At 45.1% G+C, this 13,643-nt stretch overlaps 1 protein-coding gene across 1 annotated transcript in view; it reads right to left on the bottom strand.

Moving 5' to 3' along the window:
* The window catches only part of CCDC187 (coiled-coil domain containing 187), a 45,227-nt gene that overhangs the window by 18,288 nt on the left and 13,296 nt on the right, over window positions 1-13,643 (bottom strand). The window contains exons 9-14 of the mRNA XM_068656901.1: window positions 12,348-12,476; window positions 11,196-11,932; window positions 10,749-10,840; window positions 9,510-10,180; window positions 9,050-9,149; window positions 4,698-4,888 (exon numbers count right to left, since the gene is read on the bottom strand). Coding sequence (XP_068513002.1) covers window positions 4,698-4,888; window positions 9,050-9,149; window positions 9,510-10,180; window positions 10,749-10,840; window positions 11,196-11,932; window positions 12,348-12,476 — 1,920 coding nt within the window. The remainder of the gene's footprint in view (window positions 1-4,697; window positions 4,889-9,049; window positions 9,150-9,509; window positions 10,181-10,748; window positions 10,841-11,195; window positions 11,933-12,347; window positions 12,477-13,643) is intronic.

The following is a 13,643-nucleotide window of genomic DNA, read 5'->3' as shown; positions in this document are numbered from 1 at the left end:
TTGTTTTAAATACCGAAGGATTCGTAACATGGGGAGGATCAGTGATGTGGACTTCTTTGCATGCCAAAATGTTCTTTATGTTTACAAGGATGTGAGTGAAATAAAATGTTAATGCTTCAAGCCTGATCCAGATTTTCTATTAGAATGTTGCTGCATTTTTATAAACAGCTTGGCTGCGAATTTCACTTCCATCTTAGAGTGTTTCCAGTTATCAAAGTTTTTTTACAATAGGAGGCTTTTCTTAACCCCCCTAAGGCTGGGTGAAAATCTCATCTTTTATGTCAGTAATACATATCTCCTGGTTCTGGGTGGTTGTTTGAAAAAGCAAAATCACACTGACTGATTTAGAAATCACATGGCCATTAAAGAGCTTATTCATTAAAAAATGAATAAAAAATGTTTTTACCCCAATCTTTCCAATTCTGGGGACTGATTCAGACTCCTTAATATCTACCAGAGATAATTTTGTGAAATGGTATATTTAGGATAATCCTATGGGTGAAAGTGCCATTGTTTCTACAAGGAAGTTTTATTACTTGTTTTAAGCAATGTAATATAAAAAAAAAAAAAAGGCAACTGAACAGCTCTTCAATAGATATACAGATAGCTCATCATTTTCAACAACTAGATGAGGATGTCCCCTTAAATACAAAGAAATAAGGTAACCTTATACAAAAAAATTACAACCTAAATCTATTGATGCTGAGTTGTCTGAGTAGTTTCATTGCTGACATTTGGGCCATTCTGAAGTACAGGAATCTGTTGCTGTCAGGAAGTATTTTCAATTTGTGCTTCAAACTGAACAATGGTATTGCCATTCTGCTCAAGGACTGACCAATAGTAGTGATCTGAAGGTGAATAAAAAGTTTGTTCTGATCTGTTTTCCCTCCTCTTGAACACAGTTTTCCTGACTGTGGCTATTGCCAGATGCATTTCTTGTGTTGTGACATCCTGCATCAAAGAAAATACCATCTGGCTAAACTTCATGTCCTCTTACCTTATGATGAATGGCATTTTACTGCATACCCAGATAGCTTCAATGTTCATACACTCAGTCTTCTTTTTTTACAGAATGCTATTTATTAAATCACTTTCCGCTGCACCTGCAGAATCTCAGTAAAGCCCTGTAGAATCTCTGTGACATGTAATTAAAAAAGCTGGGCTAAAAGTCTCATTTTTCTAATCACTCGAAGCTAGGCAGAAGCACTTACTGCTGCTTTACTCAAAGACAGCTCTTCCTCTTTCTGCCCATGTCAGCAATCAGTCCAAAGCAGTCATTACAAAACTACGTACTTGCAACTTTGGATAGAAGCACAACTTGGACTGTGTTGGAGGTATATGAAGATGGGTTGAAAATGGTGCTGAAAGGCTGCTGTGGAATGGAGCAGCAGATCCAGGAGTACCTGACCCTCCTGATACCCAAGTCAGGCAATCTTTCTATCTCCAAAATTACTGCACTGTCTCTGTCGCTTTATTATTTACTGATGCTCTTCAGGCAAGGGATGAAATGCTAGCCATGTGTTTGTTCATGTGTAGGAACAGAGCCATAGTGATGACAGTGAATGGAGATACAGAAACAAGGTTTGCTAACTGCTGACCACAACTGAGATACTCAGCACAAATAAATACTGTGGCTGTTTGGCCCTTCTCTAGCAAGACCTGAGCCAAGAGCCCTATTCAAGAGACTCTAAACTTGAAGGCTGTACTCGTTTACCAAGGAAAATCAAGGGGCTCATCTGCATTCTCGAGTACCTTGGAGAGTCTGGATTTCTGTACCCACCGGATCAGCCTCCTCTCTCCTCTCTAAATCCAGCTGGCATCCCACTTGTCACCGAAGAGCGGCTGCTTGCTAAACTAGGGATTAATGCGGCCTGTGCTGCTCCTGCCCTCTGCATGTTTTGTGCTTACATCTAAATCCTGCAGTGCGTAGGGTTGGCCAGAGTTCAGCTTCCAGCCAGATGTTGCAGCACTTGGCAGTACGCCTCCCTGCTACTGACCCTTCCCCGTGGGGCATCACATACGGAGCAGCCAAGCAGCTCTTGTCACAGGCTGATGGGAGAGAGACGGGCCTGGATCTGGCCCTAACCAGGACCCTGAATGTCCATGAAATGTTTCTTCTATTTCTCACCACTTATAAAATTCCCTCAGTCCACTGCACTTCCAGTATCGAAAACAAAACCCCAGCCTGTATGGCAAAGTGACACAGGACACAACAGAGCAAGAAACAACTCCCTTCTCCACACGCTTTGCAGCGGTATTTTACAGGTAGCAGCACGTTACGGGGTAGTGGCACAGAGAAGGACCAAGTCCTGACTGCTGTGCACACATGGGAGGCAGGATGTTGTACCAGCCAAGCTAGAGCAGTGCGAATGCAGTGTGTGAGGGTGTGGAAAGAAACAAGTTCATAGAAAAAAATGGTGTCAGAGGAAGTGAGGGCGATTCTCAAGAGCAGTTCTGGTGCTGCCTGTCAGAGTCACGAAGCATCCTCTGCTCCTGCGCTGCCCTCATTGCAGGCTGCTTTGGAGATGCTCACCAAAGCTTTGTAAAGCAGGAAAAATAGCGCAGCATTTTGAAGCAAAACACGAAGAGCTCTCTCGTCTCTAAACTATCAATCAGAGGACAATTAGCTGAAACCATGCTGTTAGCCTTGCTGATGCCATTAGTTTAATCATTTCTCCCTCTCCTACAAGCAAGAAGGCAGCTCCCTCTAGTGATACGAGGAGGTAAGCCGGTCAGCAGCTAAGGGGAAAGATGTTACATAGCATTTTTTTATTTTTATTTTTTAATTAAGGATAAAATTGTGTTTTATTATAACAGGTAGCATTCCATTTGGTTTCTTAATGCCAATTACTTTAAACCTGTAGCTATGCTGAAGATTAAACACTTAGAAAATACCTGTTTAAAATACCTGTTTAACAAGGAATTTCAGCTTATACTTTGTTGTCTCGCAGGTACTAAAAAAAAAAAAAAGGGGGGGGGTCTGGCTTGGTGAAATGAACCTTCTGGTTCATACTCCAAACATAAGGCTGTAGGAAGGACATAGGCCAAATGGTTTTAAAACCACCTCATTCCCTTATTTAAGAGTGACACAGAAACCTGGGTGCTGGGGCTGTATTCAGGGGGTGTGCTGCAGTTATATAGTTATAAATATATAGATAAATATATATATATATATATATATATATATATAGTTACAAGTATTTTGTGAATATCCACTTCTTGTACCGTTTTGTTACGTGTGAAATTGCAATTTGTTATTCTGCCAAGTGTGTTTACTGCAGGAACATCTAACGTCTTTGGCACAGCAATTAGCGGTTAGGTGCTGCATGTATCTTTTAAATGTAAATATTTATATTTTGCGTCAGATGTATAATTACACATCATTATGCTGTGTGTGCACGGTAACTTCTGGGCTGCGTGAAAGAGAATGGGATCAGCTGCCGGCGTGATGCATCGGGCAGACAATGCAGCCCCGCAGCTGAACAGCCGTGCCCTGATAAGAGAGGAGAACAGATCCACTTGTGACCCATATTTCAGAGCAACATTGTCTTCAGGCTGACAGTTCTGTGCCTCATCTGCAGCAACACGGCCCGAAGTGGAACTGCTGGCTTGCAGTCAAACCTGGGTTTGGACTCAGCAGCTCCTACAACTGCTGAGGGAAGGGACAGGGCTCTCCTGGCACAGACACCAGGCAGCAGCTCCTATTGTTCGAGTGCTGAGTAGGGTATTTTTGTCAGATAGCTCCCAGAATTGGGGCCTTTAATTATTAATATTCAATAAATGCAGTGTCTTTCACTCGCGGTGAACACTTCAGACAATGGACTTGTGTCCAATTGTGTAAGGTGCCCTCGCAGTCCCCGGGGGCTGGGGAGAAGCAGCATAAACAACGCTGGCTTCTCCACCACCTCAAAATCCAATATGACTTATAAAATGTTGTGGGGAAAACAATGAAGAATCCTTAATAAGAGCAAAGGCTTTTTGTAAGTACCCTCTTTGAGGAAAGGATATCTGAGCTTGTTCTTTTGTCTGGAAAAGCCCTTAAAACAATGCACCATCTGCTGCCGTTTGGTGGAAGCGAGCAGGGCTCTCCAGCCAGAGCAGGCCTGCACGCTGCCGTTTGCTGCTTAACCCTTTGGACAACAAAATCCCCTTGTTTCTATGCAAATACTTGTTGTCAGCAGCAGTAGCGATGCTTTGCCAGCCATGTGGGATTCTCGAGCATGTGTCTCCATTCGCCCCGCGTCCTTTGTTAACCCTGTGAATGTTCTGAGCTGCCCCTTGCTGTACAAGGAGGATCACGTCCCACACTTATCTGATGTGTTAATTACGAGGAGTTCATTGCGAAGCTCCTTGAGACCTTCAGAGGAAGCTGCAAGGGGCTCTGATCTGGATGGGGTTTGTTCCATTAGGGGCTCTCTGGGGCTGTCCCTGTGTCATGGCACAGCAGCCACTGTGCGGTGACGTTCTGGTCAATTCCACATTTCTGTCTTTATTCGTTCATCACCTTCAAAATCTGGAATGCTCACCAGCTCCTTGAAATTTCCCTTCACCCCTCAAGTTTTTCAGTCATGATCTGAACTTTTAGCAAGAGTCCTCTCGTAACCAAAGGCTACTCATTCTCCTGCAATAGCGCAAGAAGCACCTGGGGAGGGCACGGAGCACCCATTACACTGACACCATGGGGAACGCCACCTTACCAAAGTCCTGCTTGAAGCCGTCTCGAGTCTTTGATCCACTGGTTGGAGTGGCAGAAGGCTGGGTTCTGAGGCCGTCCAGTGTCCTCAGGCTCTCTGGAGGAGACCAGCAGGCAATTCCCTCCCGACGCTGAACTTCCAGGATCGTCTCAGGCCAGCGGTGGTTCCTCTGAGCTGTGGGTTCTCTCTGCAGGCTGTGTCAAGGCAGCAACAATTACCCAGAGAGTTTGTGAGGTGATGCACGACCATAAGCAACTGGTGAACTAAAGGATGGCTATTTTGTTTTATCAGATCTATCATTTATTAAATGTTGTTAAATGGAAATAGAAGATTCACTGAAAAGTCACACCTGCCCATGTACAAAATCCCCTTTCTTGTACTTTGATGTTGTCAGGAAAGCTAAAAGCTCTCTTCATTACCTACTCTAATTACTGCTCGGAAAGAGATGGAATTATTTTTCAGCCTGGTGGAGAGCAGAAACAACCTAGCCTAATTTATTGAGGCCGCATTGTACAATCCGGGCTGTTGCTAGTACTTGGTTGCACAATCTAGCTCTGAACCTCAGCAAAGTTTTCTGAAATCATTTTAGAAACTCCCCAGAGTAACGCTCGCTGGTCCACTGCTTCTGGGACTTGTGCTGAGCATGGTTGTGGCCCAGCTGAGGTTAGTTATGGATACACACACTTCAATATTCCAAAATAATGTCAGCACCAAACCCCATAGTCCCGACAAATATCGCAGCTAACCGGGTTTAATTTGTTTTGATCTGTAACTATCTGAGCTTAACTAAAAAGATGAGGAAGGAAGGTGTGAAAACGGGCATTTGTTGATCAAGCCTCAGCTGAAACACAGGCAAGGACCCTGGGACACACTGAGCTGGTGACAGATGTCTTCTTTTTATACAGAAAAATGAATGTGGAAATTTTTTTAATCAGCAATCAGCTTAGGGAAATCTCATTTCATTTTTCTTGTTAATAAGCTTTTCTTTGTTTTTCGTGACCCAGAAACTGCTAAAACGATTAGAGCAGTCTCTACTAGCACATCTTGGATGTAGTCTTCAGAAAGTGGAAGCAAAGGGGGATGAAAGAGAAGAGATAAAAGGGATTTCTTACAAAGCAATTCTAATATTTGTCAGGCAAATATGCTGAGTATAGTTTCTGCATTTGTGTTGTGTTAGTTTTTCAGGCAATGCCACTATTTCTTTTGGCTTTTGAGAAATGCCTTCTTGTGGTTGGAAAGCCTGATGTCAAGCTGAATCCAGCCCTGCCTAGGTCCTGGGAAGACTCCTGCTAACATCAGTGGAAGTCAATCCAGTTTCTACAGAATACACCGTGATGATACAGGAGTAGCCAGCAACCCCTCTCCTCTGAACACAACCAGCTCTGCAGCCAGCAAAAACCATCACAACTGCCAGATGAGGCTCTTTGGACTTGCACCAACCAAATAGAAAGCATTGCTGGAGTAGGAGGCAGAGCTGAGGTCCCTCATCTAACAGGCTCAGGACATCAGGCCTCTGCCTGACTGCTGCTTGCTCTGCCTTGGGCTGTGAGGCCACCCAGTGCAAGTTTAAAAATGAACTTATGGCAAAAGTGCCGCGATCTCTTTGGCTCTCTAGGGACGCCGAAAGCCACTTCTATAGGTAATTGAATCAAAATAAGGATGAAATTGCATAAACATTTTCTGGCGGTTTGGAGAATTCCCATCAGTGAGTGATTTGCATTAACAACAGATCTCCGTCAGCCGCCCCTGCGGACGGCCGAGCAGCCGTGCGTGAAATGGGAACATTTCTTATGGAAAGATGCACCTGCGGGATTTCTTGCATGAACATGAATCACTGTTTTCACAGCTCTAATTAAACATGTAAACACAAAACGGTGCTGTCGCAACTGGCTCTGCTAGGATCATGTTCAAGAGCACTGATTTTGTAATGCGGGATGTTTTGTATTTGTGAATGAGGCTGGCAAACAGTTTTTAACAGGTGGCTTTGTTTAAATGAAGTGTTGAAGGGAATATGCATGCAGCCAGCTGCAGCCACGTAACTCATTATCACTGGTGGCAACAGGGGAAGTCAGAGCAGAGGAGCAGAGACCCGACTCAGCTGCTGTTACTGTCACGTTTTCTAACCTAGCTCCTGGCTCCATTGGTGATGTGTGTTACAGGCATGGGTTTACCAGTGGCTAAGAACAAAGCACTCTCCCTGTTCTGTAGCACAATCCTATGAAGTTTGGTGTGTGAGTCAAGAGACCGGCTTCTTTCATTCTTTAGCATGCTGGTGCTCCTTTAGTGTGTGGCTTTCTGAGCAGCTCACTACTGCATCAGAGGGAGTCCTCAGCTCACAAGGAGATGAGTCTGGAGCTGTTCACAATATAGCTGCACTTCCCACTTCTAAACTCTACAAACAGTGATATTTTATCTGCAAGTAGCTCTCCTCATCTTTTGGAGCAGCACTCGCAGCAGGGTTGTGATTTATTTTTGGGGAGGTTTTTATCGCTGATATTTTCCTGCGGTGCTCTGAGGACTTTGTTTGACTCCACTGCTCAGACACGGGGGAGCTCTGCTCTCTGGGTAATTGCAGTGCTCAGGAGATCGGTGCAATCTGTCTTACTTCTGCTTTGCCTGATGCTTCTCCATTACAGCTGCTCCCGTGGGGGCCCACGGAGGGTCTGCACCTACCTTCGATTACCGTGAATTAGAGCTGCGTATAACCACGCGTACACCACGGAGCAGCCTGGTGAGGCAGAGCCACGCTGTCCCCGCCTGGGCTGGGGTCCCACAGCACCAGCACCTCATCCTGCTCTTCGAACGGGAAGCTGGAGACATGGGGGGCAGTTTGCTGCACCTATGTCCTTTTTGGCACTGCCTGCCCAGGCCTTATTTAATCTGCTAAAGTTTGGGACTTTATTCTCCGAGGGAGACCTCTCTGCAGGGAGATGCGTGGCTCCTGGTGGGACTCTGTCATTCTCCAGGGGCTGGACAGGGACACGGTCTGGTTTGCAGCCTGTGCCTTGCTTCTGAGCTCCCTTTCCAGCTCCCTTGTAACCAGAGACAAGCCACCCGGGGCAGCTACACAGATATTGCTTTGCTCTCTAAGATACAGGTTAATGGGAAGGGTTTTCTATCAACAGCCATCTACATTAAACATTTAATTAATGTTGGTTGACTGAAAATAACCTCCATTAATGTAGTCCTTTTCTCCAAACTTCCTGTTCTGAAACACATTTTCCATAATTATCATGCTCTATCATCCTGTTGGAGGAAGCTCAGAGTCTGCGGGTAGGTGTTGCTGCACATACACACAATCTGTGCAGCTGCAGCAACCAGATTTTTTTTACCCACTTTTGGAGCAAAGTGAGTGAAAACAATCACTATAAATGAATTTATAGTATTCAGTTGATTAAATCACTCTTTAATCCCCTGCAAAAAGGAGATCAGTGGAGATTTAACTAGGTACTCATAAAGATAATCAATTTATTCTTCTGCCGGTGCCATATGTTGAGATAGCGAGGTTTTTATTTTACTGGGGAGGGGAGGGAGGCTAGATCTACACGTGGCTTTTCAAACACCTTTACACAACAAGTGCTTTATTGTTACTCGGGAATGGAGTCACAGAGCAGAGCAGTGTACTTTGAGCCCCCTTTATGGCTCTGATGTTTCTCAACACAGCAAGTATAACGCTGGTGGAACTGCATTTAATCTATTCCAAGAGCTGTCTTCTGTACCACCTCTCCAGAGGCATTTTATAGTTTAACAGGAAGGTTTTTGAGGAGGTGCTTCCTAACACCTGACGCACTGGTCTGTACTGATTTGGTCAGGTAGGAGCTCTGCTAAGCCCAGATCGTTGGCATGGGGTTGGTGCAGGTTGGTATGGGGTTGGCATTGGGTTTTCACCTGGCAGGCAGCCCCGACAGTGCCCGCAGCATGCCCCCTGGTTTTCACCGCCTCCTTGCAGCTCCCCCTGCTCAAGATGGGGTGTACAAAGGCCGAGCTGCCCCGTGCAGATGAACAGAGCCTGGCTGCAGGAGGGGAATCCCCCCCCTCAGCCCCCAGCCTCCTCACACAGCTGGGAGGTTGCATCTAGGGCAAAACCCCTGTAGGGGAGATCCATCTCTCTAAAAAAAAAAAAAAATAAGGCTGAAACCTTCCTATTGATCTTCCAGCTCTCTACAAATAGGTGGGTCCCTCTTTCAGTATATCTTGTGTCAAAATCTGCCTACTTGGCAATTCTCGGGGTAAGGAGAAAAGAGCAGCCTGGCTCCGCGCTGAGCTGGTGCTATTTATTTTAACTGTATGTGTGTGCGGCGCATTTAGCAGAGAATAATATTTTAGCAGAGAATAATATATCCAAATTTGTTTACCTTCTAGTGAGGAATCCGTGAGATGGAAAGGCTGGGCTGGTTATTGGCTTTTCGTGCAGTAGGCTCATGTCCACCTCGGAGCCTTTATTCATAGGGAAACCTTTTAAAAAGACAAATGAAGGCATTTAATAAACATGCTCTTTGTAGAAATGAAATGTTCAAGCTTTGGCACCTATTCTCTGCCTGCTTATGTGCGAGCACTTAACTTCCATACGGCTTTTCTTATCCACACATTTCCAAGAATGTCGGGTTAAGCTTATCATTCCTTTCTTACTGCTGGGAAAGCCTGGCCACCAGAAGGTGAAGTGATGTGTCCAAATCGGCACTTTGGATACAGCCGAGAGGACCCACTTCTCAGGGATTTTCCCAAGACACAACGCTTTGATTAGCATTCATAATTTAGAAAGAGCTGGGCTATGGTATAAGGGTCTCCCTGTCACATCTTACCAACGTTATCTACCTTTCAGTGTGCTGCTCCTGTGTTCCCCAGGGCTGAGATGCCTTGATTTTATGCTGTGGGTGTTCCGTGGTAATTCCTTGCCCCCAGCACTCCCCCCAGACAAAGCAGTGGGTATTTTCTTCTGGCTGGCCTGGCCCATTGCTCCCTCAGTGCCCACAAGGCCAATCCTGCCCAGCCCATGAAATGCCCTGTCTGAAGGCACACGTAACTCAGCAGGATCTGGGTCTCCCAGAAGCATTTGTAAGGTCATGGTCCTGTCTTGCTCATCCTTGGAAGTCTCAGGCTCTGTGACAGAAGACTTGTTGGAAAGGTCCCAAGTTGTCTCTGCTGATGTTTTGTCAGCAAAGTCCCCAGCCCTGCTTGTTGCACAGAGTCTCTTGGTTGACATCTCAATCTTCTCTGCAAGTTCCTTGGATAGATTGTGTATGGCTTTCACTCGATCCCACTTATTTCTGTATGAAGAAAAACCAGAAACCGAGTCCTTGGTGTCCAGTTTTGCATCTTTCTGAGGAAGGGAAAAGCTGAGAGGAGGAATAGAGAGAGCTGGGGGAGAGCAGTCCCCCAAATCTTCACGTTTCAGAGGACCCAGGAACCAGCATTCAGATCCCAGTGCTGCTGCAGAAGGTAATGTCTCTCTGTTTTTAGGTGATTGACCTCTTAGAAGCTGATCCCTGTTTAAATAAAAAGCAGAACTGTCAGGTTATAAAACCAAATAATGTTAGGTTTTTGCACTGACCAGTGTCCTCAGCTAAAGCACTTCACAAAAGAAAAAGAAACAGATTTCCCTGTCTGTAGATACCTTTGTCACATGATAGATTCAGGATGGAGCTCAAACTGCTGACAAATAGAAGGGAGATTCAGAGTTTTGCCTGGCGCTGGTAAGGAATAATTATTTAAAAACACAAATCATAAAAGTAGGCTGAAACTGGGCTTTGCACTGGGTAGCTCAGGCAGTGCTGGTAAACCAGAGCACACAGAGGCCAGGTAAAGCACCATGCGGGTTCATTTAATGCGTTGGCAGAAGAAAAAAAATCTAATTTCACATCCTGAAACACACAAGCTGCGTCTTACAGAGCTGTAACTGCTCTGGACTTGGGTGCAATGAGGCCGATTTTAAGGTGAGATAAGAGAGTAGATTAATCCATTGCTCTGTTTCTTAAAGCTTTCAGCAGAACTCTATGAAAAGTCTGCAGTGTGCTGAGAAAGAGGCTTTCTAGGATGCTTTTAACATCTGAGTACCTGTCTCTGTGATCTTTATTTAGTAGAGTATGGGACGTTTCATCCACCCAGGCCATGAAACTCCTCTCCAGGATTCCACTCCTAGTTTGCTCCTGAAACAAAAGTGACCATTAGTGTAAGCACTAAGTAACTGGGCAATAAGAGCGGTATTTGGCCTTTGTTCCACTTAATAATCACTTCATGTAACCGGAAAAATGCACAAGCCAAACAACAAAACTGTTCTTTTAGCTAAAGCAATTGAGATTTCCAGGCTTTTGACCCTGAAGTTCAGGGTTCCAGCCTTACTAATGAGCACAGCAGTTGTTGCCATAATTAGAAGTCAATTGCTCTGTTTTTCCAGATAAAATTTTCTGACGCTTCAGAGCATTTGCATGGAGTGTTTCGTGTCTCGGTGCTGCAGTGATCAAGATTGTAGGGTTTTCAGTCTGCCTTTCCTTTAGGACTTACCTGCTCAAGTGCACACCGAGGGCTTTGTGTCGCAGCAGCTGTTCCCCCGCTCGGGCTGTGTGTCTGCTCTGAACGTGTTTTCTTTCCAACAGCTTCTCTCTGTTTCCTGTATACTTCTTGCAGCCTCTTATTCCTCATTTCCATGGCTTTCATCAGAGACTTTTTCTCTTCTAGCTTTTTTTTCTTTCTCTCTTTATTCTTCCTATGAATATATTCCCGAACAACTTCAGGGCTGTAGGGATGAGGTTTTCTAACATTTACCCTCCTCTTTGAAGGGTGTTTAAGGTTTTCCTTCTCAGACCCTTTCTGCAGAGGGCTGTTTGAGCCTTTCCATCCCTGAGGAGATGTGCTGCACTTCCCAGAGCTGCCGGGCTTGGCTCCAGCCTTTATTAACAAAGCTCTTATCTTGTCCTCAGTGAAGGCAGGGGGGGTCGTGCTCTGAGCTTCAGGTGAAGGAGAACGGATCCCAGGGTATTGCTGCAGAACTTCTGCCTCTGCTCTCACAGTATCTTCTGGGAGCCTGCTGTATCTCTGTTCCTCCTGCCACTGGCTTTGCAGATGCAGGTTGCTGAGTGCTGGGTTTGTATCCTTGGTTGGTGCACTGCTGCTCCCTCCAACGGGCCTGCGGGGGGGAACTGTGCAGCTTGTGAATTCAGGGCTTTTCCCCCCAGGTTCATTTCCATTTTCTCTAGAGCTGTTTCCCATTGCTGGCATTGCTACAAATCCTCCCTCAGGCTCTGTGGAAATGATTTTGAAACAACAATGGTGTTATCACTCCAGTGATGTATTAATTCCTGTATCTATCACATGCATCTCTAAACCTGCTTCCTACCATAGGTCTGAGGACTGCTGTAAAATTTTCTATAGTCTAGATGGAAGACAAATCTCTGCTAATTTTGAAGCGGCAGTGTCCAGTTATACAAATGATGTGCAGTTTGTGGCCAGGGAAGCCATACAGCTGTGTCTGGCAAACCAGCCTGGCTGAAAAGCAGAGCTTTTTCTGTTTGACAAGTGGATTATTGCTCGAGTCTTTAAAGATAGGTGCTTAGAAGAGCCCTGAAACCATTTATTTCAACTAGATTTAATAAGTGGTCCACCACTTTTTTGTTCATGTGCCAAAACAACTAGCATAGCAGTGAGAGGCAACTGTACCCAAGGTGTTTCCAGCGGTCTGCTCCTCAGCTGTGCTCTGCAGCTTTGGAAATGCAGGGGGTGGACCAAGCAACTGCCTAGCCAGCTTCTGACCTTCTCTCCATGCAGAAGCACCGGGTAGCTTTGTATCTGAAACAGAGAACCTCATTATTAAACCCTCACATGTTCTTTGAATGAAAATTACAGCTTTATCATAATTCTTTTTAATGGTGATGTCCAGAAATCACACTGAAGATGTGGGGAGATCTAAAGTTTCAGTCAGAGTAAGTTAAAAAAAAAAAGTTTTTAAAGCACTCAGACTTACAATTTATACCATTTATCACTTGTGTGTCACGTTCACACAGTTCTTATGATCTTTACTCAGAAGCCAGTGAACCCCAGAGTCCTCAAAAACAAAAAGAAGAGGTCAGGACACAAGCATCTGACAGCATCCCTCTGCAGTGGCAGCTGCAGACAGCTGGTACTTGCTGGGTTCCAGCGGATTTGAGAACTGGAGGGAGGGGGATAATGAAAATATGATTTTCCTCGTGATTGCATCAGCCTAACTAGGGTGAACTAATTCGTTTTTAAACTGGTGAGAATCAGCAGGATGCAGCGTGGAAGAATCAATGAGCAATACAGGACGAGGGACCATGTATAATGCAAAAATAAACGCTGCAGCATGCAGCACAAACAAATTATTCTTGCTTAATAGGTGGTGTCACATAATAGACAACATTTATCACTGTTTTACTTCATAATTTCAGATTGCATTCACAGCATGCCAATACTTGCACTGGCATGATTATCCATCCATTGCAAACACTTCTCGAGCAGCAGGTGACAAAACAGACGCCTCTTTGGAATTGGCAGGGCAGCTCCCTCCCCCCTTAAGTTTTACCCTGGCTAAAATATTCATGCTTTTTAGAGAAAGGATTGTACTCTTAAATAGTTACCAGCCTCAGTTCACAGAGATGTGGATAAAACCAACTGACTGAGTCTGGCTTTCCTGGCCTCTGCTCAGCAGCTGTGTGCTTACAGCACTGCTGGGAACCCTCTGCTGGCCGTGGGGCACTTCTGGACACTGGTTAACGGGGTTGTCCTTTGCTTTGTGCCCACAGCTAGAAGCAAGGTGACTTCTCCACAGCTATCCCAAACCATGGGTGGAACTGCCAAAATCTGTCAGGCTTGGGCAGGCTGAGCTCCATCAGTGTTTTTGGTTGAGCAGCTCACTGTATTGCTGTTTTCTAGGTTAGCGGTATTTAAAATGCAGGAGGATGCATTTATTTACTGTGCTTAGTTTCTCAAAATGCAACA

This window comes from Anas acuta, chromosome 20 (genome assembly GCF_963932015.1).
Source record: "Anas acuta chromosome 20, bAnaAcu1.1, whole genome shotgun sequence".
NCBI classification, from domain to species: domain Eukaryota; kingdom Metazoa; phylum Chordata; class Aves; order Anseriformes; family Anatidae; genus Anas; species Anas acuta.
This window is presented reverse-complemented; position numbering and strand designations above follow the sequence as displayed.